Here is a 27,231-nt window from a genome sequence, read left to right on the forward strand (position 1 = left end):
ACCAGCACAGACCAAAGGAGGCACGCGATAAATCAGAGGGAACCTTCGAGGGGCCGGAGAGAGAGGACAGTGGGCAGGGCCTCTGCTATTGCACCTCTTCATCCTGGGTTAGCTCTTGAGGTCTCCCTAGAGCTAGGGGGAGTAAACTCTGAGTGCTTCTGGGTGTAGCCCCCTCCCCCAAACAAAACTAATCCCCCAGAGGAACTTTCTAAGCCATGTTTCATGAGGGTCTGTGGAGGTACAGTGACCTCCCCATTACCTGGTTCCGGGCTGCACTTGGATATATGTCTTGGATATATGTCTGTTTGCTGTGTGACCTGGGGCTAGTCACTCTCCCTCTCTGAGGCAGTTTCCTCGCCTGTGGTTTAGGACGCCCCTCTCCCCTTTCTTCACTGTGGCAGGAGAGAGCAGGGCTGAGGGGTGGCGGGGGGGGGGGGGATTTGTCCTAGAGAGGGGGAAGTGGACGCGAATGCAGGGTCCTGGGAGCCCTGGCGTCTGGTCCCCGGCCTCACGGTCTCTGTGGAGGGTCCTGTCTTGTCTTGGCCTTGGTTTCCCCGGCGGGATCCCAACCCCGGGTCTCCGCTCTGGCTGGACCTCGCTTCCTCCCCCATGGCTCCGTGGTGACTCATCCTCGTCAGCGCGCTGTGTGGCCAGGCGGCCGGGGCGGCCTGGGCGGGGGGCCAGCCAGGAGGAGGGGGTGGGCCCAGCTGGCAGGTGGCGTGCGGGCGGGGGCCCTGCCCAGATGCAAGAGTCCAAGCAGGGTCCCCCGAGCCCGACGGCAGCCCGCCAGGCTCAGACCCCAGCGTCCCCACCCCACCCCAAGGATGCTGCACCCACCAGCTTTGGCCGCGGCCCCGGCCGGGAGGGCAGGTCTGGATTCTCTGGCATGTCCACAGCGCGGCAGGGGGCTGCGTGGGAAAGGGGTCTCCCCAGGAGGTGCGGCCCCTGCCCTGCCACCACCGGGGCTGTGTGGCCCAGGGCACTGCCGGGCCCGCCACGTGGGGGCACCGTGAGCTGTCCCGGCCTCCGTGGATGCTGAACCTTCTGGAACCCCAAGGCCTCCCACGAGTGGCCCAGCCGCCCCTCTTCAGCCAGCTTCTCCTGCTGACCGAGTGGTCTCACAGCCAGGAAGGTTCTGGTCCTTCAGGGCTCAGCGCTCTTGCCCTCAGGGGTGGTCCCTCCAGCAGCAATGGTCCCCTCCCCCCAGCACACAGCAGCCAGGGCCGAGGGTCTGCGGCCAACAGGAAGGGGCAGAGAGCAGCCCCCCAGCCCATCACTGAAGCCCCTCTGAGGCTCTGCTCAGCCCCGCGCCCGGCAACGTGTTCCCCTCGCTCTGGGAGGGGCGGCAGGTAGAGACATCCATCCCAGACCCCGTGCCTGCTGTGCTGGGGGGTGTGCCCCCTCGGAGCCTCAGTTTCCCCACGTCAAACAGGAATAGGGATGATAACATCTGCCTGGTGCGTTCAGAGTACCCAGCACGGGAAGCGGGCCCAGCGCTTGGTAACTGCCCGATCCACGCAGACCCACGCTGTGATCTCCTCTGGCCAATGGGGAAACTGAGACACAAGGTGGGGGAGCCCCACCCCGCCCTGCCCCTCAGTGCGGGCCCCGAGGTTGGGTGAGCAAGTCCCACACTGTGCAGAAACCAGCCCCCCTGAAGTGCCCCGTGCCCACCGGGAGACACCCCCCCCCAACCCCTGCACGGGCGCAGAAGGGAAGGGGCCGCGTCAGATCTGTACATTTATTTACAAGGCACAAGCTGAGAGCAGGCTGGGGGCTGCCCCGCCGCCGTCCCGCTCCTCCTGGGCCCGCTGACCCCCACGGTCACCCCGGGAGAAAGGTCCAGAGTGGCTTGGCCCTCGGGCAAGACTGGGGGTGGTCTCCCGAGTCCCCTGGGCCGTCCCCTCCCCACTCCCCCAAGCCCGGGCTGGGCGTCCGTGCTCTCTCACACCGAGTTCCTGTGTGTTGGTGGTCGCGAGGAAGGTGGGCGGGGGCCAGGCCCGGGCCAGATGGTGCTCGCGCGCGGGGGCCTTATCTGCTGGGCGTGGGGCGCGGGCGGGGGCTCGAGGCCCTCCGCACAAAGCCGCCTCTGTCTCCCCTGCCAGCTGGACTCAGGAGGGCCTGGCTGCCTTCCTGCCCTGCCCCGAGTCCTCCTGCCCCGAACCACAGCAGCCCGATGTGCTGAGTGCCCCCGCCACTCCCCCACCCCAGCCGGGAGCGTGCCCAGGCCGGGGCTGGGGTGTCCCCGGGCGCGCCACAGCTGGGGGTCGGAGCGAACATCAGGTCCAGGGCCCCCACCCAGGAGGCTTTAGCGGGATGGATTCGGGCCACATCCGAGGCGTCTCTGTCGGGGGAAGCGGTCCATGCGTGGGGGCGTGGGGAGCCCCGAGCCTCCCAGCCTGGCGCTGCCTTGTCCTGGCCAGGCCGCGCTGGGGATCCGGCCATCCGCTCTGGCCTGCGGGACTGTGTGGCCTCAGCCCCGGGCCCCATGTGGCTGCGTCCAGGCTCCAGCTGCCCCGGGGGGGCTCAGACCCCCAGCGCCATCAGGGCCCCTGAGCTGCTGATCTTCTTGAAGCGGTTGGCAGCGCTGACGGCGATGAAGTTTTTCTGGAGGGGAGCAGGGCGGGGGGGTGGAGGGAGAGGGGGTTGGCAGTGGTGCAGGGACCAGGTCCCCGTCTATCCCCCAGGGCCCAGACAGCAGGAAAGGGGCAGGGCTGTCCCCAGAACAACCACCAGCAGTGCCAGGACACCACCACGATGCCAGGGGCTCCCATTTCAGTACCTCCAAGGAAAAGACAAGCCCCTCCCACGTCTGCCGTGTCTCTCCCCACCCTGTCTCCCCCCCCCCACCCTCCACCCCAGCTTACCCCATCCCAGCCTGTTTCTCAAGCTCCCAGTCCAGCACCTGCCCCAGGGCTTTTGCACTGGCTGGCCACCTTATTTCGAGCACTCCCCCTCCCCTGGACCTAACTGATTTGTTTTGGTCCAGAGCCTTTGTTGATAGCTTTTAATAACTACCCAGCCCCCACCCAGAGAGTCTGAGCCCCTGACCCGTGTGTGTGTGTGTGTGTGTGTGTGTGTGTGTGTGTGTCCTGCTTCCCCCAGGCCTGCAAGCAGTGGAGGGAAGGGAGGCCGCCTGAGAAGGGCCAGAGACCTCGCCCTGAGCCCCCCCCCCCCCCCGCTCTGCGGCCCCCTGGGGCTTGCTGCCAGCCATGGCAGAGACAGAGAGTGAGCCCCGTTTTCCAGTTCCTTGGCCTGCTGGACAGAACCTGCCCAGTGCGTGCTGGTGAGCCTGGGCCAGGACCAGCCACCCTTCTCACCCTGCAGCCCTCCCCCACCCCCGCCCCGAGCCTCCCCCAGGCTGCAGTACCTTCCAGCGCCTTTTCATGAGGTATTTCTTAAGCAAGATCTGGGATTTGAGGCGTCGGTTGCAACGTTTGGCTTTCTCTGCCAGGTTGTTGAGCCACGGGTGGGCCAAGCACTGGGCAGCGCTCATGCGGGCCCTGAGGGAGGGGCATGGCGGGAGGGTGAGCAGTGTGCCAGGGAGCCCCCACCCGCCCCCAGCCGGCATACGCAGGGCTGGCATCCCGGGGCGAGCCTCACCCCTGGTCCTTGACGATCAGGTGGGAGACAAAGTCTTTGGCCTCCTCCGACACGGCCTCGAAGGTCTCCTCGTCAAAGTACCAGTTGGCAGAGAGCACGTTGTTCAGTGTCTCCGTGTCGTCGTCGCCCAGGAAGGGGGACAGGCCACTGAGCCTGCAGGGAGCGGGACAGAGGGCAGAGCGGTGAGGGGGTGACTGGTGGTGGGCACGGATCCTAGGAGGCAGCACCGTGTGCCGAGAAGACCCCCAGCCGCCCGAGTGGGACAGACCTGGCTTTTGAATCTGGCTGGGTGACCTTGGGCAAGTCACTTCCCCTCTCTGAGCCTCACTCTTCTCATCTGTAAAATGGGCGCAAGTATCCCAGCTTCCCAGGGTTACAGTGAAGAAGAGGAATGATGAGTGCAAAAAAAAAAAATCGTCCCTGACCCTCCGTCCTCCCTCCCAGGCTCAGCGGAGATCTGCTGTCCAAGGTCCAGGGCTGCTGGCACGCTCCGCCTTTAGAGGCCTTGATTTCTCCAACTCTAAAATGGGTACAAAGCTCCCCGTTCCTATTTCTCCCTCAGACTCCCAGACCCTTTGCAAAGCCCTGGCTGGAAGAGTGTGAGCTGGTGGGGGGGCATCCACCTCAGCAAGACCCCCAGGCCCAGCTTGGCCTCCCCCCACACCCCCACCTGCCCCAGTCCTCCCCAAGCCCACGACCGCCAGCCCCCGGGGGCTCACAGCATGTAAGTGATGACCCCCATGCTCCACATGTCCGTCTTATCGGAGATTTGGTCGTAGTTCACCACCTCGGGTGACAGGAACTCGGGGGTTCCAAAGTTCACCTTCAGTTTCTCGTTGGGGTTGTACCTGCAGGTGAGAGCCGCCCGCTCAGCTCCGCCGCCGCCCGCCGCGCCTCCCTGCGCCTGCCCACCCCACCCCGACCCCGCCCGGCCCTCCCCACCCACCCAGGGGGTACCTCCGTGCCAGGCCGAAGTCGATGATCTTCACCAAATGGCCCGTGGTGTTGACGCACAGGATGTTCTCTGGCTGAGGAGAAGGGGGTGACCTGGGTTGGCCTCTGACCCGCCTCACCCTCCCCTCCCCGCCAGGTCCACCCGGGCCCGTGCTGGCTGCCAGGGCCGCCTCCCTGACACCGGCAGCACCAGGCTTTTCCGGGCCCATCACAGACAGGGGCTCGGAGGAGGAAGTCTGCGGGAGGGGGGGTGGGGGGGGCGAGCCTGGAGTCCACCCCAGAAGGCAAGGAGGGAAGACCCTGCTTCTGGCCCGCAGAGGAAGCTGGACTCCTTGGACGGTGCTCCCGGTCAGGAAGGACACCCCACTGAGGAGCCTGGGACTCTGTGTCCACACGCCATTTCACAACCGGGGAAACTGAGGCACAGGCACAGAAGTGACAGCTCCGGTGTCCCAACCAGTTGGTGGTGGGGCCAGGACTGATACCAGGACTCTGATCCAGCCCTGGTCCCTTGATGCCACTCTGAGGACCCACAGAACATTCAGGGCTGGGGGCCGGGTCTTCCCAAGCAAGGACCCTCTCCCGCAGCCTTCTTGCTCCTGGCAATGCTCAAGGAAACAGACAGGGTGCCAGGGATTGAGCCCGGGCTGGCTGCCGGCAAGGCAAGCGCTTTTCTCTCTACTATCCCTCGGAGCCCTCCCTTGCCCATGTCTAACAAAGGCACCCACAGGGGCTCAATCCCAGCCCTGGACACAGTGGGTGGCCGGTGGTTGAGCAAACGCCCTGCTGCAAGGTCAGAGAGACTCTCCCACCAGGCCTCCCTCTGCTCTTCACAGATCAGGAACCCGGTCCTAGTCGGACCACGGAAACACTTTACTTACTTATTTATTTATTTTTTGCTTTTTGGGTCACACCTGGCAATGCACAGAGGTTACTCCTGGCTCTGCACTCAGGAATTACTCCTGGCGGTGCTCGGGGGACCATATGGGATGCCAGGAATCAAACACGGGCTGGCCGTGTGCAAGGCAAACGCCCTACCCGCTGTACTATCACTCCAGCCCCTCGGAAGCACTTTAAAATCGCTTCACCATGCTCTAAAGGAAGATTTCATACAAAAATGGCAATTTCCTGATTTTCTGCACCTCCTGAAAAGGCAGGCACCAGGCCACATGGCTTCCCCAGCCCCAGACTTGGGGCCTCAGAGCCCCCATGATCCTGCAATGCCTGTTGGTGGTCTGGCCTGCTGGACCTTTGCCTTGGAATCGTTTGTAAAATACTTTCTAAGGTCCTTTTTGAATTGCTCCATTCACTCAGAGCACGATGCTAGTGGCTGAGGAAAGGAAGGGCACAAAGGCTTGGGGAAACAGGACACACGAGGGTCTCCTCTGAAGGCAGGAGAAGCCCCGCCAGGGACATGGTTCCAGATGGTTCTCCTGGCTCACTGGACCATGCAACCTTCTCTGATGAAAAACAGAGAGCTGTCCTAAATACGGACTCTCTCTCTTTCTCTCTCTCTCCCCTCTCTCTCTATCTCTATTTCTCTCTCTCACACACACACACACACACACAGACTCTCTTCTCTCTCTCTCTCTCTCTCTCTCTCATACACACACAAAAATTCACTCACACACACATTCACACAGGCTCTCTAATACACACATTCACCATATACATTCACACTCACACACCTTTCACTCACACATACATTCACACATGCTCTCTCTCTCATACACACACGTAAAAATTCACACTCTTATACGCACATTCACCCATACACATTCACACTCTCACTCACATTTACACAGTCACACACACACATTCACACACTTTCAACATGCCTTTCATTCTCACGCACACATTCACACACATACTCACATACACATTCACACACTCTCACACACATTCTCTCACCCTCTCTCACATACTCTCTCACACACACACTCACTCACACATGTTCTCTCACACATGCTTGCTCTCTCTCTCTCTCTCTCATGCTCTCTCCTTTCTTACCCATGCTCTCCCTCACACTCACACATACATTCACACAATACATTCACACACACTCTCTCTCACTGTCTCTCTCACACACTCACACTTTAAGATACACTTTAGGTGTTAGTATGACTCCTGCCCCTGGAGTTACATATTTCTCTTTTATTTTATGAGGAGGGTTGGCTCACCCCTGGCAGTGCTCAGGGCTTAATCCTGGCTGTGCGCTCAGGGGACCGTATGCAGAGCCGGGAATTGAAACAGGATTGGGGCCCTGAAAATCAAGCACCCCCCTGTCTCTCTGACCTGCTGGTATTTGTAATTGGGACCCTAAATCCCCCCCCCCCAACAACAACAACAACAAAACAGACTTTTCCAGAGGGCTGGCAGAACTCCACAGATTCAAGCCAGAAACTTAAAATTCAGGGGCTGGAGCGATAGCACAGCGGGTAGGGCGTTTGCCTTGCACGTAGCCGACCCGGGTACAATTCTCAGCATCCCATATGGTCCCCCGAGCACCGCCAGGAGTAATTCCTGAGTGCAGAGCCAGGATTAACCCCTGTGCATTGTCGGGTGTGACCTCCAAAAAGCAACAAAACAAAAAAATCACCTCAACTTTGGGGAGGCCAAGGAAACAGTACAGTAGGTAGGGTGTTTACCTCGGACATGACGGACCCAGGTTTGATCCCTGGCACCCCATATGGTCCCTGAATCCCACTAGGAGTGATCCCTGAGTATCACTGAGTGTGCCCACGCACCTCCCAAAAAAAGTCCCAAGATAAAATAAAAAGTCTTTATCGGGATGAAACACCTGATTTATATACCCATCTTAAACTCCTGTCTCCCGATCACACAGAGAGTGGGAGAGTTGCCGGCGCTGCTCCAGCCTGGCCTGCGCCCTTCGCCTTGTCTCTCCCAGGACTCCCTGTCCTTTGTAACAATGATGACTTCAAACCATCTGGCTGCTCAGTTTCCCCACTGGCCTGTGGAGGCCAGTCCCCCTCCCGACTGGTCTGCTGGCTCCCAGGATGGGGCGGGAGGTCCCTGAGGCTCCGGCACACCTCCGTCCAGGGAAAGCATCTCCATTCTCCCGAGGCCCTGACCCCGGACGCCAACCCCCAAATGCTAACACTTGCCTGGAGGACAGTCTGCCAGCCCCAGCGCTGGCCTCAGCATGGCCCAGACTCGGGCAGATCTGGGGTGCGGCCTGCCGGCTGCAGAGGTGGATTTGCCCGCTCTGACCTGCTGAGTGCAAGGCCAGAGCAGGGTGAGGAATTCACCTTCTCTTCCCTTTCCTTACCCTTCCCTTACCCTTCTCCCTCCCTCCCTTCCTTCCTTCTTTCCTTCCTTCCTTCCTTTCTTCCTCCCTCCCTCCCTCCCTCCCTTCCTCCCTCCCTCCCTCCCTCCCTCCCTCCCTCCCTTTTCTTCTTTTCCTTCCTCCTTCCTTCTTTCTTTTCTTCCTTCCTCTCTCCCTCTTCCTCCCTCCCTTTCTTTCTTCCTTCTTTTCTCGCTCCCTTTCTCCCTTCCTCCCTCTTTTTTTCCTCTTTGGTTTGAGGGCCACACTCACTTGTGTTCAGGGGCCACACCCTCCTGTCAGTACCATGGGGGGGGGTCGGGGACCCAACCCCAGGGCTCTTGCCTGCAACCTGTGCTCCAGCCCCGAAAGCGTCTCTCTGGCCGGACATCATCAATCACTCTTTCCACCCTTTCAGCTGGTGCCCCCACACCCACTGGCTGTGCTACCCGGGGCCTCCAGCAAAGTGTTGAGTAAACAGACAAACATCCCCAGCACCATCCCGGGCTCAGCACTCAGCAAACACTTTCGAACCTCCTCCCTTTTTGGTTTTGGGGTGATACCTGACAGTGCTCAGGGACACACGATGCTGGTCCAGAGAGCAAACTCAGGACATGGGGATGCGCCCCGGCCCTTTGAACAGCCCCCTGGTCCCATTTTCACACCTCCTTGGGTGAGGCGACAGACACGGGCCTCACGGGACCACAGGGACCCCTGGCAAGTGCTTCATGCCAGGCCGGGTGAGCTGGAGGTGGGGGACGGTCTCTGCTTGTAGCCTGGGATGCCTGTGGCGCTCAGTGGCCCCTTTGGGGGTGGGAGAGGAGGAGGGCAGGGAAGAGGAGGGCAGGGGAAGGGCATGGGGAGGAGGGTGGGGGAGGGAGGGGGCGGGGGTCGCCCGGGTACCTTGAGGTCCAGGTGAAGCACGTTCATCTTGTGCATGAAGAGGACCCCGTCGCAGATCTGCCTGACAAACACCATGGTGTCCACCTCAGTCAGCTGGTAGTCCTCGTCCACGATCCTCTCGAAGAGCTCGCCGCCCTCGATGCTGCGTGCACAGAGCCATCTGCGGCCTGCCGGGCCCGGCCCCTGCCCCAACCCCAGGCCCCCAGCACTCACTACTCCAGGAACAGGATGAGGTCGTGGGTCGTCTCCATTGCCGCGTACAGCTGGATCAGGTTGCGGTGGTTCAGCTGGTTCATCACCTCGATCTCCAGCATCACCATCTCCTGGGGGCAGGGACCGGCAGGGGCTGTCCTTGTGTGCTCCCTCCCGTCCGCCCACCGGGCCCCCTGGCCCCCTGGCCCTCAGCAACCCCCTGACAGTCCCGCCGGGCCCCTTCCTCCCATGCCCCGGGATGGGGGACCCCCGGTCTCCCACCTCCTCACTTCCCCCCTCTCTCCTCCAGCCCCCGAACTGATGTGACATGCATCTTACAGGGCAGGGCTCCCAAACGGGCTCCTTCCTGCAACCCCACTCGCCTGCCTCGTGGCCATTCATTCCTAAGGAGCGCCCTGGATGCCTCACACCCCACGTCCCCCTGGGCAGATGGCCCCGACATGCCCATGGGCCAGAGGACATCGCTCTCCCCCAGCGCGGAGGGCAATGTGCTAGGACCCCTGCCCCATGACCCGAGCTTCGTTCCTCAGCCCCACATCCGGTGGCTCCGTCCCAGGACCCAGCCCAGTCCGAACCCCACGCTAGGGGCCACCTCCAGAAAGTGTGGCCCTGGGGTCACTGTGGGACCTTGAAACTGGCTGTGGAGGCGAGATTGGCCCCTACGGTGCTGGGGGCTCCCAGTTAGCATCCCCGGAGCCTGTCGCCCCACAGTGTCTCCCCCTGTCTGCCCGGGAACCGGCCCCCTCCGCCCGGGGCCCTTCCCGTCCTGGTCCTGCTTGCTGGGACCCCTCTCTGCTCACTCGCCCTCTCCCCCGTCCAGACATCGGTGCTGGCGGCTCCCGCCTTCCCCAAGGGACATGGCATGGGACATGGCACGGGACATGGCAGCCTCAGCGTCACTGGCCCCAGAGACGCATCCAGGCCCAAAGGAGGGAAGAGGGCAGGCGGGGTCCCCTGGAAACACGCTGCCTCCCCTTGTGCTGAGCCCACGCTGGACACCAAACAGGTCAGTTGGAGCTCTGGCACGGCCCAGAACATTCGGAGTCTCACTCTGGGCCCTGCACCCCCCTCAGGGGTCTCAGGCCTCTTCCCAGCCCCCACCTGAAGCGCTTTCCTGCCTCAGCTACCAGAAAACTTTCCCTCTTCCTCTTCCTCTTCCTCCTCCTCCTCCTCTTCCTCCTCCTCCTCCTCCTCCTCCTCCTCCCCTCCTTCCCTCCTCCCCTCCTCCTGCTCCGGCCCCATTCCCTGAGCAGAGACGTCCCTGGTAGGGGCCCTCGCCACTCCTCACCCTCACCCCCAGCTCCAAAAACCCAGCCCTACATTGTTTATTCATTTCTTCACTCCTTTCTTTACTCATTTCTTCACTCAGTCCTTTGTTCCTTCTTTCATTGCTTCTTTCGTTTTTTCACTTAGTTATCTGTTTTTTTTTATTATGCTCATTCATTCCCTTGTCCCTTCATCCTTCATCACTCCATTCCTTCATTCTTTCATCACTTCCTTCCTTCCTTCCTTCCTTCCTTCCTTCCTTCCTTCCTTCCTTCCTTCGCTCCTTCATGCCTTAGTTCCTTCATTCCTGCATTTGCTCATCCCTTCGTTGGTTCATTTCTTCATTCGTGTGTTCAGCCCTCTCTTTCATTCACGTGTCTGTCCATCCCTCCCCTGAGCACAGTGGTCTCTCAGCCTCCCGGCAGACAGGCCTGGCGGCTACATGGGACAAGATCTCGGACCAGCCTCCTCTTTGGCGCTTCCCTTTAGGACCCCCCAGCCCCCCAGGCCCCGCAGAGGCCCTGCCTGCACCTCCAGCTTCAGCATCTCATGCGGGGGCAGGGCGAGTCAGTGCCAGGAGGGGAAGTTTCTGGAATCAGCTTCCTACCCAAGGGGTCAGGCTTGGGCGGGACTTGGCCTGCTGTCCATCTGTCCCTCTGCGGCATCTTCCCGTCACAACATTCACCCACCAGCTCCCAGACACGGGGTGGGGGGGCACCATTCTGGGGACCCTCCGACGCACCTTGTCCTTCGGCGTCTGTTTCTTGATGACCTTGGCTGCCAGCTTGAGGCCCGTGGCTTTCTCCACACAGGTACAGACGGCTCCAAACTTGCCGCTGGAGAGAAGCAGGGAGTGGAGGGGCTGCCAGGTGCGGGGGGCGGGGGGCTGTGCTCTGTGAGAGGTGGGGGCTGCAGGGCTGAGGGGCTGTGCACTGTGAGGGGGGGCTGCAGGGCTGAGGGGGGCTGTGCTGATGCCCGCCCCCTCCCTCCTGAAGTTCCGAGCCAGGCGCTGGGTGAAGGGCTGAAGCAGCCAAGCAGGGCACAGGAAGTGGAGGCGTGTGGAAGGGTGACCCCCCTATGACAGCTGTGTGGGCCCAGGAAAGAATTTTAACAGAGCAGGAAACCCCCCAGGGGTGGGGTGAGGGCCGAGGTGCCGGAACTGGGCCAGACAGGAAGACACTGGGGTGTTTCCCACTGGGCTAGTGGAGACAGAGAGGGACAGTGGAGGGACAGTTGGGATGGGCAGGGAGGGACCGGCAGGACCTCAGCAGGCAGGTGACTGCATGACAGGTGTGACGCCCCTGCCCCCCTCCAGACACACAATGGAGTCCGCCTGAGCTGTCAGAGAAAGCGGTCACCTCGTCTGGCCTTCCTTGCAGCAAGGGGTCTGAGGACCGAGGGGCTCAGGGTTCGGCCCGCCCCCCGCCGGCCCAGGGCCCCACGCTCACCCGCCCAGCGCCTCCTTGGAGTTCATGCTGAACTCGCTGCTGACGCTGCCACTCCTCAGCTCCACGATGCGGTGCGGGAAGGGGGCAGGGGGCGGCGGGCAGTCATCTGGGGAGCAGAGCGGGAACAGTCAGCACCAGGCACTGCGGGGGTCCTCCCAGCGGCCCTCTCCAGCCCGGCCTGGGCCCCCTCCAGGGGCTTCCCAAGAGGTCCCTGGGGATCACTCCCTCCTGAGGCCAGGAGTCATTTCCGCTCTGCACACAGGTGTCCACGGGCTCAGCTTCCCCCTCAACAGTGGGGATGGTGGCCGAGAGAGCACAGCGGGGAGGGCATTTGCTTTGCACCCCGCTGACCCGGGTTCAATCCCCGGCCACTCCATGTGTTCCCGTTGGACTGCCAGGGGTGATCCCTGAGTGCAGAACCGGAAGTAAGCCCTGAGCCCCACTGGGTGTCACACACACACACACACACACACACACACACACACAAAATAAATAAATAAATAAATAGGGATGAAGTAATGGACTGCTTGAACCCTCTTATTTCCACCCCTCCCCCACCCCCCTCCACAGGGAAGACTTAACCGCAAACTCTTTGCACGGTCACAAAAGAAAATTATAAAAAGGTCTGGAGAGAGAGCTCTGCAGGGTGAGCACAGCTGCCCAGGCTGGAGCCCCGGGTTCGATCCCCAGCACCAAGTGGTCCCCGGAGCACTGGGCCGGGAGTAGCCCCCAAGCTCTGCCCCAGGTCCAGCTCCAAAACTAAGGACGGGGAAAGAGAAGGAAAGAACAAAAGGAAGGAGGAGGGCAGAACAGAAAGGGAAAAGACGAAAAAGAAAAAGGCGCCAGGGCGGTGGGTGCCAGCCAGCCCGCCGCACTGCACCGCTGGGGGAGCAGCTCGACCACCTCGCGCCAACGCGCCGCCGCCCGCGGCCAGAGGCCGATGCCCGCGCCGGTGGGTGGGGAGAGACTGCCACCCAGTGGCCGCTCTGGGGCAGCGCAGGCTCTGGCGCGCGCCGGGCTGAGTCATCGAGAATGGAAACCTCTTTATAAATAGCCAGGGAAGCCGGCGGGTGATAAATCAGACAGCGCTTGGAGGCGGCTCAGGTCCGTCACCCGCCGGGGATGTGGTTTCTGGGCGGGGCGCGTGGAGGTCTCTGCGCCCGGGGAGAAGACAGGGCGTCTGGCTGCCACCCCGCCGCCGCCAGGCGCTCCCACCCTGTCTGGGTGGCCCCGTGCCGCTCCCCGGGCCGGCTGGGCAGAGGAGAAGGAGGAGGAGGAGGAAGAGGAGGAGGAGGGGTGGGGGGAGGAGGAGGGGGTGGGGGAGGAGGAAGAGGAGGAGGAGGAGCTTCTGACCCCGTCTCACCCCGCCCCCAGCCCCTTCCTCCGGGCCTGTGGTCAAGCGCCCCTCCTCCCCGGGGGGCTCTTCAGCGCAGGCCATGCCAGCCCCAGGTACTGGGTGGGGAGTGCTCCCTAGTCCCCCAGGATGGAGCGAACACCAGAATAATCTGGCTCCAGGCCCTTCTACACACGCAACTCAAACTCAACTGCCCAGAGGGCTGACTTCTTCTATTTTTTTTTGACCCCCATTTTAGCTCAAGAAGAAAGTCAAAAGTGAGCTCTGGGGTCCGGCAGTGCCCACAGGTTCAAATCCTGCCAGGGCTGAGGACTTGGTGATAAGGGAACTTCTCTTCTCCCTTTCTCTCTTCTAAGTCTCCAGTACCCATCTATCAGAAGAGACTAGGAACACAGCTACCCCCCTCCCTTTGAGGGGGGGTCTCTCGTACAGACCAGCCTCTCCTCAGAGCAGTTCCATCCTCCAGATGGGGGACAAGGGGAGCCCCGTCCCCCTCCCTCACCCCAGGGCACCACCTGGCCACCCCGCCTGCCCCGCCTACCCAAAATCTGGAAGCAGTCCTCCTCCCGGGCTGTGAGGGCTTGCCCCACCTCGGATGTCTCCAAGGGGACAGCCTGGGGCGCCGTCCCCCTCGAGGTGTCCCCTTGCGCCTTATCCTGGCCAGCCTGACCCGGGGCCTTCTCTCCTTCCTTAGAGCTGCCTGCAAGGCTCTTCTCTCCCACTGCCTTGGCTGTGCAGGGCTCTGCCGGGCCAGGGGTCACGGGCACCCCTTCGAAGATGAGTTTGGATGCGTCACTCAGGGGCTTCTCCGCCACCAGCTTCTCGGAGCTAGAACATGAGGACACAGAGCTGTCAAGAAGGGCCAGAGCGTCCTCCGTACCTGGAGCTAACTCCAGCCTGCTGCCCGCCAAAGAGCACAGAGTCGTCACCGAACTCTGCAAATCCAAGGCATGTTCTCACAGACACCATGAGAGTCTTTGGGCGCTCACTGGACTCTCACCGCACTAATTACTATTGACTCTGAATGAGGTTTTGGATTTGGTAAATACTATATGGATGCAGGGAGATGATATATATTGCTTTTGATTTCTCAAGACCACGGTGATACAATTGATATTAATGCGTAATTCAAACCAAGAGGGTTAGTATTCTCATCATGGTTCGCCATCGGTCATTAATAACCCCATTCATGCAATTATTGTATTATGGTGATGAAAGCATTAGCAGTAATCTGTCATTCAGGCTGTTAGAAACCTTTCCATATTCTACTGACAATTACGTCATATCGAGACTTCTGGGGAAGAACTTGCTCTTGGCTAGAGTCCAGTTGGTGAAGTTAAGGGGAGCTACAGACTTCAGTGAAGGGCCCCTACCGCAGGCTTCTGAGAATAGCCACAAAGTCTTACTTTCTGCAAAGGGCCGTGGGAAGAGGGAGCCCACACGGCAGCAGCCCAACCTGCATGGAGGGTGATGGCAGACCCTCCGGGAGAGGTGCTTGGGGCCGAGGGAATGTCTGAATGGACTGGGGAGCAAGCTTTGCCCAAGGAAGCCCCAGGCGCCCTCCAAAACACAAGACCCACCCCCATCTCCCACCCTCCGCCATTCCTGGACAGGGCATTCACCTGGACACGATGGCCGGGCAGCTGGGGCTATGCAGAAAGGCAGGGGAGCCCCTCCTGGCTGCGTGGGCCCCTGCCTCCTTCTTCCGGGCACTGGGCTCTCCGGGGCCCTGGGCCGCGGCCGTCGGGGTGCTGGTCTGCTGAGGCAGGGCCGCAGGCTGCCCGGCGCTGCCCTCCGCAGGCTCAGCACTAGGGTCCTTGCTGCCCCCTGAGGGCTGGGCCAGCCCCGGGGCCCCTCTCTTCAGGTTGGGGGTTTGGGCATCTTTCTTCGAGGTATTTGGGTCAGGTTCTTTCTTTGAGGGGCCAGATTCTTTCTTTGGTTCTGGGGCAGAAGATTCTTTCTTTGGTTCTGGGGCAGAAGATTCTTTCTTTGGTTCTGGGGGGCCAGATTCTTTCTTCGGTTCTGGGGGAGACGGTTCTTTCTTTGAGGGGCCAGATTCTTTCTTTGGTTCTGGGGCAGAAGATTCTTTCTTTGGTTCTGGGGGGCCAGGTTCTTTCTTCGGTTCTGGGGGAGACGGTTCTTTCTTTGAGGGGCCAGATTCTTTCTTTGGTTCTGGGGCAGAAGATTCTTTCTTTGGTTCTGGGGGGCCAGGTTCTTTCTTCGGTTCTGGGGGAGACGGTTCTTTCTTTGAGGGGCCAGATTCTTTCTTTGGTTCTGGGGCAGAAGATTCTTTCTTTGGTTCTGGGGGGCCAGATTCTTTCTTCGGTTCTGGGGGAGATGGTTCTTTCTTCGGTTCTAGGGGGGCAGATTCTTTCTTTGCTTCTGGGGGGCCAGATTCCTTCTTCGGTTCTGGGGGAGACGGTTCTTTCTTTGGTTCTGGAGGTCCAAATTCTTTCTTTGGTTCTGGGGGGCCAGATTCTTTCTTTGCTTCTGGGGGGGAAGATTCTTTCTTTGGTTCTGGGGGTGCAGGTTCTTTCTTTGGTTCTGGAGGTCCAGATTCTTTCTTTGGTTCTGGGGGGCCAGATTCTTTCTTTGCTTCTGGGGGGCCAGATTCTTTCTTTTCTTCTGGGGGGGAAGGTTCTTTCTTTGGCTCTGAGGGGGCAGGTTCTTTCTTTGGTTCTAGGGATCCAGGTTCCTTCTCTGCAGTGGGGGCTTGTTCCCCCACTGTCTCTGCGGGGGGCTTTTCTGCCAAAGGAGCAGAGAGGCTGGTAAGTGCAGGCCTGCCCTCCCTCCTTCCCTGAGCCTCCGCAGCACAGGGCCGCAGCCCCGGGCTCATTGGGAAGAGCTTGTCCTGGGGCTGAGCTGGGCTGCCCCCCGCCCCCGCCCGAGGCCCCATAGCTGGTGGGCCTTGCTGCCCCCAGCCCTGGTCCTGGGTGCAGTGCCACCCACCAAGGCATCACATTTCCCCATTTCCCATCTCCCAAGGGGAGCATTATACACTAGCCAGCGCAGCCCTACTAAGTGAGCTTTCTGACCTCGGGGGTCCCCCAGGCACCCTAGGGATGGGGGCACAGACTCCCACTGAGGTCTACCCCCCCCTTCCCGAGCTCCCCTCTCGGGCCGCCCCAGTGTGGCACCTGCCGACTGGCTCGGGCCTCCCAGCGCCACCGCTCCGTGCGCCGCTGCCATGAGGAAGCCTTGAGTGTCCGCTCCTCGAACCCGCTTCTCTTGAGCTGCAGAAAGCAGGCGGGGGGGGTGCCAGGCTGTCCGGCCCGTGCCTGGAGCGAGCGGGATCCTGGAGGCTGCGTGTCCACCGGCCGGCGGCTGCCTGGGCAGTGGTGGGGCCGTGGTACGGAGGCGGGGATGAAGGATCTCTTACACCAGGGGCCGCACAGCCTCTGCCACCACCTGTCACTCTTGGCCCCCGTTCAGAGGACACGGCATTCTTCCATGGAGCGAGGGGGTGGAGAACGGTGTTGCCACAGCAGGAGAGAAAAGGGAGGGGGCGCTGGGACTCTGGAGGGGGAGGCAGCCTTCTCCCCCCCCCCACCCATCACCCCAGCCAGCCCCCTGCTATGCTTCCTGGCCCTGGCAAGGGGGAAAAGCTTGTCTCCGAGCCATTGCTTGGCGTGCTTGTGGGCCAATCACCTTTTCTTCTTCTTCTTCTTCTTTTTTTTTTTTTTTTGCTTTTTGGGTCACACCTGGCGATGCACAGGGGTTACTTCTGGCTTGTGCACTCAGGAATTACTCCTGGTGGTGCTCAGGGGACCCTATGGGAATCAAACCCGGGTCGACCACGTGCAAGGCAAACGTCCTACCACGGTGCTATAATTCCAGCCTCCCACCTTACGCCCAGGGACTACTCCTGGTTCTGTGCTGGGGGGTCACTTCCGGTGGTGCTCACGGCAACTTATTTAGTGCTGGGGATTTGAACCAGGGCTGGTCGCATGCCTTACCTCCTGCGCTCTCTCTGGACCAAACTTTTCTTTCAAAAAAAAATGCCTTTTGCAGAGGCTAGAGAACTAGTACAGTGAGTAGGGTGCACTTGCCTTGCATGCAGCTGACCCGGGTTCTATCCCCGGCATCCCGAGCACTGCCAGGAGTAATTCCTGAGGGCAGAGCCAGGAGTTAAGACCAAAACCAAAAATGCCTTTTGCTCAGGGTCCTAGGGAGATGGGGGCTGCCATATGGCTGAGGGGACCAGTCCATCAGTGCTCCTGGGGCCCCTTCTGAGATCCCATCCACGGCCCTCCAGTGGCCACCTAGAAGGGGGCAAGGGCCCCTCACCATGTGAGCCCTGGGGGTTCTAGCTGAGGAGGAGGAGACATTGGCACGGGCCAGAGGGTCTCCATCCCCAGGGGTTGTCTGTCTCAGGCCCCAGTCCTGGGGCACAGAGCTCCTTGGAAACAGCTGCGGGCATGTCCAGGCTCAGGTGCCCACTGTGGCAGGTCTCCCTCCAGCCATCCCCACCCCTTTCCCTGGCCTGAGTCCTCTCAGTGGAGGAAGCAGCGAGTGAGTGCCTCTGCAGGGAGTCTGCAGGGCCGCTGGGGAGACTGAGGAAGCCTCTGATGGGCTGAGCTGAAGCAGATCCAGGCGGGGGAGCCAGGAGCAGGCGGGGAGTGTGAGAGCATGCATGCGTGGGTCTGCGGGGGCCGGTTCACCCCCAACTCCACGGCTCCCCCAAGCATGTAGCCCCTGACCACTGCCAGGCCTGGACCCCAAAAAAAACAAATGAACAAAAAGTTAGGCTTAGGACTGAATCTAGGGTGTACTCTCATTTGGCAAAAGGGGTTAACATAGATAGTAGTCTGAAGTATAATATACACACTTTGCACACATAAAAATTTCCATGGGAGGGGCTGGAGCAATGGCACAGCGGGGTAGGTGTTTGCCTTGCACATGGTCGACCCAGGTTCGATTCCCAGCATCCCATATGTTCCTCCAAGCACCGCTAGGAGTAATTCCTGAGTGCAGAGCCAGGAGAAACCCCTGAGCATTGCCAGGTGTGACCCAAAGAGAAGAAAAAAAAATTTCCACAGGATAAAGCAAGAAACCAGGACCAGAGGCCAGGGAGAAGTTCAAATAGTTGAAGTGCGAGCACTGCATGTAAGAGTCCCAGGTCTGAGTCCCAGTATCACACAGTCCCCTGAGCAACACCAGAATGCCATGCTGCATGTGGCCCCTGAGCTCACAAGGTCAGAAGGGATGGGAAGGGGAAGGGAGGAGAGGGGAGGGGAAGGGAAGGGGGAGGGAAGAAGGGAGGGCAGGGAAAGGAAGGAAGGAAGGAAGGAAGGAAGGAAGGGAGGGAGGGAGGGAGGGGGGGAGGGGAGAGGGAGGGAGGGTACTGAAGAGAGCGCCATGGACTGGACATAGGCATTGCATATGGGTCTGGGGCACCATCCCCAGTATAGCATTGCGGCCTGAGCACTGTGGAGAGGGACCCCCACATAGCATAGAACGGGGAGCAACCTGCAAGCACTGCCAGGCATGGCCCTGCCCCCCAAAAGGAAGTAGAGGACACTGGGACAGGGATGGAGGGAAATGTCACTCTCTGCCTGTTCATGTTTTAATTTAAACCAGGAACTCTGCGAACAGGTGACTCTTCAAAACGAGACCTTTGTAAAGTGAGCCGGGGCAGGGGCTGCTGGTGGGGGCGGGAGCTGCTTCCTCTCGGAGGGCTTGGCTGGACCTGCTCCGAAACTCATCCTTCTCCGTTCCCCTCCCTCGCAGCTCAGCACCGAGGAGCAGAAGCTGCTGCTACTGCTACTGTCCAGGCTCACCTCACTCTACATGTACCTGTGGAGTCACACGGCTGTGGGTCCGGTCGAGGGGGTAGCTCCAGCTCCCAAGGATGGTGGGGGAGAGGCACGGAGCGCCACTGACTCACACAAAACTCGGGCTGGTAAGCGTCTGTGCTGGCGCCCAACTCTGAGCTCCTAAGGGAGGGGGTGCGCATTTTCTGGAGCCAACTGTTAGGTTTATTTGTCCTGCCTTTCAACCACATCTTGGTAAGGACTATGGGAGACTCATTCTGTTGTCTAGAAAACGCGATCAAAAGAACGACTTGGGATGGGGGAGGTGGGGGTTGGGAGGGATACTGGGATTGGTGGTGGTGGAAAATGGGCACTGGTGGAGGGATGGGTATTTGATTATTGTTCAATTGAAACCCAAGCACAAAAATTTGTAAATCTACAACTGTACCTCATGGTGTTTCACTAACAAAAATTTTTAAAAAATGTAAATGATGGAGAACGGGCACTGGTGGAGGGATGGGTACTGGATCACTGTATAACTGAAACCCAAGCACAAAAATTTGTAAGTCTACAACTGTACCTCATGGTGTTTCACTATTTTTTAAAAGAAATAATAAAAAAAAATTTTTTTTTAAATGAGCAACTTGCCTGAAGTCGGTTCACCAGGCAGGGAACTGAGTCAGAAGTGTCCCTCAAAGCCCAGAGTCTCTTTAAGTTCCTTAACAGCCACAATCCCAGAGACACACAAACGAATCTCAGAACCGAGCAGCTCTTGGCTCAGAAATGCCTCCGGACTTTGCATTAGGCCACCTTCTCCGGGCCACCCCAGACGGGAGCAGGTGCTGTCCCTCCGCCTGTTCCCCAAGAAGCCCAGTGGCCGCCATCTTCTAGAACTCAATGAAAAAACCAAGTACAGGCCAGCAGTGACGACACATGCCGAGCCTCAGGGTATAGGGGAGGAGCTAGTCATTCTCCTCCCCCGCCCCAACGGGACCCTGAGATGATGCCCACGAAGGGCCCCCAGCTACTGATTAAGCTCCTTAACAGGCATGATCCCAGGGACACACAAACGAATCTTGGAAACGAGCGGCTTTCTTTCTGGGTAAACATCCAGCGATGCTCAGGGCTTACTCCTGGCTCTGCACTCAGGAATTACTCCTGGCAGTGCTCAGAGAACCATATGGGATGCTGGCATCAAACCCAGGTTGACTGCGTGCAAGGCAAACACCCTCCCCGTTGTGCTAAGGCTCTGACACCTGTCCCCTGCCCCCAGCCTTCTTTCTTTCCTCAAATGGCCCCATCTCCTGGTCCCCTCTCCCAGAGCCCCACTTTACGGTTCTCTAAAGGGAAAGATAATTCCCGCCCATGCCTATTTGGAGAAATCCCTGGCCCTCTATCTGGCGATCTCCACACCATATCCTGGTTTAGCTTAAAATGTTGACACGAGCCAGATCGAACAGAAAGGGGAAGGCACTTGCCTTGCTCATGGCCAACCGGAGTTCAAGCCCTGGCAACCCAGACAGCCCCCTGACCCTGCTAGGATGATCCCTAGGTAGAGAACCAGGCGTGAGTCCTGAGCATGCCGGGCGTGACCCCAAACAGAATGTTAGACAGCCTCCTCTGGCCGCCTTCCGGGTGGTCGGCCTGTGGTCTACAGGGTCAGAAGGTGAAGAAAGGCTGAAACCACAACATCAGTCACTGCCTTAGTTCTCAGGGCCAGCACACAGGTCGCTGCTGGTCTGCAGCTGTGGAAAGGTTGAAGAGTGCTACTCTAGGCTGTCCCCATCACCGAGTGTCTGGGAGGCCCCTAATGCAGGGCTGGGGACTGCTCACATATCCCCAGCACTAAGTGTCCTCTGCCTTGTTTGTTGAGTAGATAACTGGGTGACCAACGAGGCTCTGGCCTGTGTCTGTGGGATCCCTCCGCCGTGGCCCTGTTGCCATCCTGGTTGGAGTCAGTCTGCTCATCAATGCCTGTGGTGGATGAAGTGACCACGGGCAGTCTGACTCTGCCAAGGCCTTTGCCCATCCTGCCACGGGGGCTGGACCAAGTGTCGGGTCATCCCACAGGGCAGCAGGCAATGCTGAGCGGCTAAGAGGCTCGTCCCTAAAGCCACAGCTCTTGGGGACCGAGAGGTAATACAGCAGGCATGGCGTTTGCCTTGAATGTCGTCAACCCGGGTCTGATCCCTGGCACCCTGAGCCCTGCCAGGAGTTAACCCCAGAGCACAGAGCCAGGAGGAAGTCCTCCATATAGCTGGGTGTGGACCCCAAACAAATAACAACTCCAAAAATAAATTCACATGACGGCTAGAGCGATAGTATGGTGAATAGGCCAATTGCCTTGCCTGCGGTGGACCCGGGTTTGATCTCCAACATCCCATCTGGCTCCCTGAGCACTGCCAGGGGTGATCCCTGAGTTCAGAGCCAGGAGTAACTGCTGAGCATTGCCAGATGTGGCCTCAATGCCAAACATTAATCAATTAAAGTTATGCAGCTCTCGGGCTCCAAAATACTCAGATGCAAAGTCTGAGCGCCCTCCCCAGGGGAGACGTCTGCAGTCCTTTCTTCCCTGCTGTTACCGTACCCAACCCCCCAGTAACCAGTAATGGCAAGCTTTCTCTGCTCACCAAAGGCACCAGCTCTCGGCTGAGCAGCTTCCTGAGCAGCCTCTGTTCCCTCTGACAAGTCCCCTGAGCGCCAGGATGTGGTTCAGTGGGAGAGAACACGCTCCACAGACATGAGGCCTGGGTTCAGTCCCTGGCCCTACCCCTTCCAAAATAGGAAAAAATGGGAGCTGAAGAGGTAGAGGGGGTTCAAAGGACGGTGTGTGTGGTGGGGGTGAGAATATATCACTGTAGTGGTGGACATAGATGGTAGCACTGTACCTGTTCCATATAAACATTCACGATCTTGGAGCCGAAGTGATAGCACAGTGGGGAGGGCATTTGCCTTGCATGTGGCGGACCAGGGTTCGATCCCCAGCATCCTTTATGGGTCCCCCCACCCCAGCACCACCAGGAGTAATTCCTGATTGCAGAGCCAGGAGGAACCCCTGAGCATCACTCGGTGTGACTCAAAAACATAATAATAACAATAATAATAAGAAGAATAAGCATTCACAGTCTTCCAAAGCAGTGCAATCTCAAACACAAACACTGTCCTCCCCTTGTTCATCAATTTGCTCGAGCAGGCCCAGTAAAGTCTCCATTTTGAGACTTGTTGTTACTGTGTTTGGCATATTGAATACGTCCCGGGTACCTTGCCAGGCTTTGCCGTGCAGGCGAGATACTCTCGGTAGCTTGCCAAGCTCTTTGAGAGGGGCAGAGGAATCGAACCCGGCTCAGTGGGCTGGTTGCGCGCAAGGCAAACGCCCTACCGCTGTGCTGTTGCTCCAGCCAGTGCAATCTTAATGAAAATAAAATAACAGAAAAACCCAAAGTTCCCCAGAGTGGCGGTCAGTTAGGAGGGCCAGTGACACGCTGAGGTCCACAGGAGAAGCGCTGGAAGAACACGCCCCTCACTCAAGGGGCGCTGTGGAGCGCTGTGCATGGGGTGCGGTGTCTAGACCACGTACGACAGGGAGTGCAGGGGTACAACCTGGCACAACATGGCACGGGGGTGAGGTGTCAGCCATTGCACCCCCATTTCACAGATGTGGCAGGAAAGCTGAGCCACAAGAGCCAGGCACCGGCTCTGAACTGTCTAGCCCGAGGCTTAACTCCTCAACAGTCTCTGCACCTTGCCTGCCTCCATCCAGGGCGGCCGTGTTAAGTCTGGGCGCGTGTATGCTGAGTGCTTGGCCCCGTACCTGCGGCCCCGTGGGGTCTCAGTCATGGGAGCAGCTTCGCCATGCTCTCCTGCTAGGATGAGGCTGGCCAGCTCCCTGGGGCTTGCCCGCCCTGGCCAGCTGCTCCTGGGAGTCCCAGCTTCTTCTCCAGGCTTCCTTGGAGGCATCAGGGTGGAGCTCGGAGAAACCCTCCTCCACCCAGCTGGGGGCTGCCAGGCCTCTGCCCACCCGGAAGGGGCTTTCCCCGACCTGCACCAGCTGCGCTGCTGCCCTCTGCCTCTAGAGGGGCAGGACAGGAAGTGGGTCCATGCCAGGACCAATTAAAACGGCCAGGGGAATTAAGGTCAGCAGGAGGCAATTGTGCCTGCTGGGTTTAACAAGGCAGGAGGGAAGGTTCCCCGGCCAGAGTTCACGGCTCCTCAGGCCTGTTGCCCTGGGTGGCTCTGCATTCCAGAAGCCCGGGCGGCGGGCTACCCCATGCTGGGGAGGATTCCTTGGCAGTGAAGGGGTTAACCCCTCTGGGGGCGGGGGCGGGGCGGGGGAGGCGGGGTGGCAAGTGCTTCTCTGGCTCCTGGGAGGAAACTGATCTAGCCAAGAGGCTTTAAAAGGACCTGCCTGGAGGAGACATTTCCCAGCCTGACCCTCTCCCTGCTAGGCTGTGATGGAAAATAAGAGTTGAGCAACAGCCTTTCCAAGTCCAGGAGCGGCCAATTCCCCCTCACGACTCTCCCTCCGGCCGGCCCGTCAGGAGCAGCATTTTACCTGCTTCCCAACCGGGCCCCTGTGTCCCCGGTTTTAGCCGGACGGTTCAGACGCCCAGGAAGCCTTACAGCAAGGGGCCAGCACCTCCCTCCAGAGATGGGAGCAGGGATGCATGACGTAAACTCCCGCAAGCCCAAAGACACTGTTCTGTCCAGGCCATGCTGGGCTTTATTATGAAAGTTATTTATTTATTAGTTCCGGAATGTTCTGGTTTGTGGTAAGGATAAAACTGGTTATTTTGGTGACACAGATGACACTGGGAATATAGAATCTTCACATTACACTTTCGTTTAAAATGTGGGCTGGAGAGAGGACAGTGGGTAAGGCCTTGCACACAGTCGACCTGGGTTCGATCCGCCAAGCCCTGTCAAAGGTGATCCCTGAGTACGGTGCCGGGAGTAAGATCTGAATACTGCCACCAAAACCAAAAAATTATAGGGGCTGGAACGATAGCACAGCGGGTAGGGCGCTCACCTTGCATGCGGCCAACCCGGGTTCGATTCCCAGCATCCCATATAGCCCTCCAAGCACCACCAGGAGTAATTCCTGAGTGCATGAGCCAGAAGTAACCCCTGTGCATTGCTGGGTGTGACCCAAAAAGCAAAAAATAAATAAAATGTGACTTAAAAAAACAAAAAATTATAAAATCCTTCATGTAGTGGGATACTTTTTATTAAAAATACTTAGGAGGGTCTGGAACTATAGCACAGCGGGTAGGGAGTTTGCCTTGCACACGGCTGACCCGGGTTCGATTCCCAGCATCCCCTACGGTCCCCCGAGCACCGCCAGGAATAATTCCTGAGTGCAGAGCCAGGAGTAACTCCTGTGCATTGCAGGATGTGACCCAACAAGCAAAACAAAAGAAAACAAAACCCCCCCAAAAAAAAGCTTAGGAGAAAATAAAGGGATATAAATAATGCAGTGACAGGTGTGTGTGGGGAGGTCTAGAGCAACAGTCACGGTCCTCCTGTTGTTCATCGATATGCTCGTATGCTCGAGCGGGCCCAGTAACATCTCCATCGTGAGACTTGTTGTTACTGTGTTTGGCAATAGTACAGAGGGTAAGTTGCATGTCTTGCACATGGCCGACCCGGGTTCAACCCCCAGCATCCGATTTGGTCCCCAGAGTCCACCAGTCAGGAGTGATTCCTGAGTGAAGGGTCAGGAGCAAGGCCTGACAACCACTGGGTATAGGCAAAAATTAAAAAATCAAACTAAAACAAACAAACAAAAAAAGGTGAGTGAGGAAAACTCTTTGGATTTTCTTTTTCTGAAACAACATACAGCAAATAATCATTTGAAATATGTTGACATTGGCCGGGGTCTGATTCCCAGCATTACATGTCTCTGAGCAGAACCTGGGGTAGCCCCTGAGCACCACTGGCTGTGGTCCTCCCACCCCCCAAAAAAAACCCAAAAACCAAATAACAGAAAGTGAACCTTGCTTGGTGGGGAGTCCCAGAAACTATCATCAGCATTTCACGTGGTTTCTATTTTTTGGGTCACATCCAACAATGCTCAGGACTTACTCCTGGCTCTGTACTCAGAAATCACTCCTGGAAGTGCTTGGGGAGCATACGGGGTGCCAGGGATGAACCTAGGTCGGCTCAGCGCAGGGCAAACGCCTTCCCTCCCTTGGGTGGTTTTCATGCACAATTTATAGGGTAAGTTCTGAGCTGCTGCTGAGGCCACGTGTGCCCCGGTGGAAGGCTTCCACGAGTCCCATCCCTGAGCAACCCCGGCTGTGCTTCTATAGCTGGGCACACCTTGGTCTCGCATGCAATCAGAACGGTGGGAACCTGGGGCTTCAAATCTCTCCAGAAGCTTCCGATGTACCATCAGGATCAAGAGCCACTGCTCTGAGGCTTCCCCAGGGCAAGAACATCACCTCGTTTCCCTGAAAGTTCCCCGCAAGTTGGGAGCAAAGTGGTGCATAAGGCAGAAGTGCTGTCCTAGGTGTAGAGGGACCTGGAGGCCAGGTCACAAGAAACAAGGACCGGGCCGGTTAACTTCCTGTCTGTCCCCAGGACTCTAAATCAGAGTGCTGCTGCCATCAGTGTGAATGCTCCTATTTGTACGTTTACCATCTAGCAGACACAATATCCCTCTTATCATCTCAGCAAACTGACAGGTATATACTTGTCGGGGTCCTGGCCAGTCGACCCTGACACACTGGAGTATGATCCCCCTGGTCGCCGGACTTACTCACTATAGGAGAGGGAGTGGGAAGGGGAGAAGCCTCTGCCCTGGCCCTCGTGCACCGTGGACTCCCGCCGCCACCGAGAAAGAACCACGTGGAGGGGGAGAAGCTGGTGGTCAATAGCAATCCGTTTATTAGCTCTCACGCAAGGGTTTTTGTACACACATTTCAGGGGGCAATCCACGTGTATCACATTTAACTCGTCAGGCTCAATACAGATGTTCATGATTCACATCTCCCGCTTTCAGGGCCGGGTGTATTAGCTCGGGCAGAAGGTAACTGTTACATCCCTCATCCTCACATGCGTGGAGTGGTGGAGCAAGCCCCTGGGCCCCTGTAAACAGGGCCGGCTCTTTCTTTCAGGGGCAGGGGATTTAGTCAGTGTCAGGCCGGCTACTGAGACGGCAACATATACTATCATCACTCTCATTTCCAAGGGAAACTGAGGCACCATGGGGCAACCTGCCCAAAGTTTCAGAGGTGATTCCTGAAGGGCCAGAGTTAACTTGAGCTTCCTGGCTCTGCAGCCCTCGCGCTTAATCATCCTCCACAGCACAGAGCAGTTGCCTGCTGGAAAAGCTTCTGGGAGTGGAGAATACATAAACTGTCAGCAACGCTATCCAGCGCGGGAAAATAAATTTCTCCCCTTTGCTGGGGGGGCGGGGGGGGGGGTCCTGAGACAGGAAGCCACACCCGCCCACCCCTTCACTCTTTCTCCCCCACCCCAGCCCAACTTCTGTGCAGCATAAACAGCAAAGCCCAAAATAGCCATCTAATGACGTCAGAGGAACAAGGTCATCTGAAAATTGCCCACAGCCACTGGACACCTCCCTATAGGATCAAGTAGCAAGAGGGTACCCCAGGCTGGTGCAGCTGTTGCAAGAACAGGAAACGTCCCAGGAACAGACTTGGAAGCACCACCTCGGAAGGCAAGCCGGTGGAGGCGGGGGGCAGATGCAAACACAAAACAGAAATCAGACCTACATGCAGAGCACAGAGCTGGAGGTGGAGAGTAGCTAGACTTAATGCAAGGTCACGTGACGCCAGGAATTGCCTAAAAACAAGGCAGGGAAGTGCATGTTTGGTCTTGTTGCACAGGACAGCTTCCTAGCCAATCACCGCGCTATTTATAAAACCTCAGGTATGTTTGTTAAACTGGGTTACCATAAGAACCAGGGGGTGCATGGCAAGCACTGGGAGGTTGCTGGGAGACGGGGCCCCTCCTGGGATGGTGAGCGACACCCAGGTGAAGAGTGGGGAGTGGTCTGGGGCAAAGCAGCTGCTGGCCAGACTGCCTGGCAGCCTGGCCCCCTTGGCTGTCATTCCAGCCTGTGGAAGCCTGTAACGAAACTGACTGGCGGCTGCCACATACCTGCCACAGGATCCCAGCATCCAGCAGTCTGGGAGAAGTCTGCGGCGAGAAGGGGAGGAACAGGGGCTGCCACACAGCCTCTGGAAAGCAGAGTTGTAAACTCCCAGGTCAACAGCTCATAGGCACTTGTTCCGGAAGTCCCGAGTTGCTTGCGGGCCCCCTGATGGTTACAGAACTACATGAGGTTCTACAAGTACAAGAACTAAAGGATGCTCAGGGTCCACTCCTTGTGGTGCTTAGGGGACCATGTGGGGTACTGGGAATCAACCAGGGATCGATTCCATCAAAGCAAGCACCTTACCCGCTGTACTATCCTTCTGAAACCATCTT

The 27,231-nt window shown here is 58.5% G+C and overlaps 1 protein-coding gene across 1 annotated transcript; it reads right to left on the reverse strand.

Annotated features, from left to right (window-relative positions):
• Positions 1 to 1,861: 1,861 nt before the first annotated feature.
• On the reverse strand, positions 1,862 to 25,755 carry LOC130017169 (myosin light chain kinase 2, skeletal/cardiac muscle-like). The gene is made up of 14 exons (XM_056107880.1): positions 25,539 to 25,755; positions 16,162 to 16,257; positions 15,485 to 15,541; positions 14,647 to 14,941; positions 13,566 to 13,852; positions 11,671 to 11,776; positions 10,965 to 11,058; positions 8,957 to 9,066; positions 8,744 to 8,885; positions 4,561 to 4,631; positions 4,323 to 4,451; positions 3,604 to 3,756; positions 3,371 to 3,503; positions 1,862 to 2,607 (listed from the first exon to the last, which is right to left on the reverse strand). Exons 1-14 carry the CDS (start codon positions 25,753 to 25,755, stop codon positions 2,527 to 2,529), a joined length of 1,971 nt encoding a protein of 656 aa, XP_055963855.1. The 3' UTR covers positions 1,862 to 2,526.
• Positions 25,756 to 27,231: the final 1,476 nt, after the last annotated feature.

This window comes from Sorex fumeus, unplaced genomic scaffold (assembly GCF_029834395.1).
Source record: "Sorex fumeus unplaced genomic scaffold, SorFum_2.1 ptg000178l, whole genome shotgun sequence".
Classification (NCBI taxonomy): Eukaryota; Metazoa; Chordata; class Mammalia; order Eulipotyphla; family Soricidae; genus Sorex; species Sorex fumeus.

Bases quoted from the DNA above. Each gene is read 5' to 3' on its own strand.
- LOC130017169 (XM_056107880.1), bottom strand. From the start codon at position 25,755: ATGAACATCTGTATTGAGCCTGACGAGTTAAATGTGATACACGTGGAT. The intron at 16,258-25,538 runs GTGAGTAAGTCC...TGCTTTCTGCAG, and splicing joins TTCCCACTCCCTCTCCTATA to CTCAAGAGAAGCGGGTTCGA. The intron at 2,608-3,370 runs GTACTGCAGCCT...GCTCCCCTCCAG, and splicing joins TCATGAAAAGGCGCTGGAAG to AAAAACTTCATCGCCGTCAG.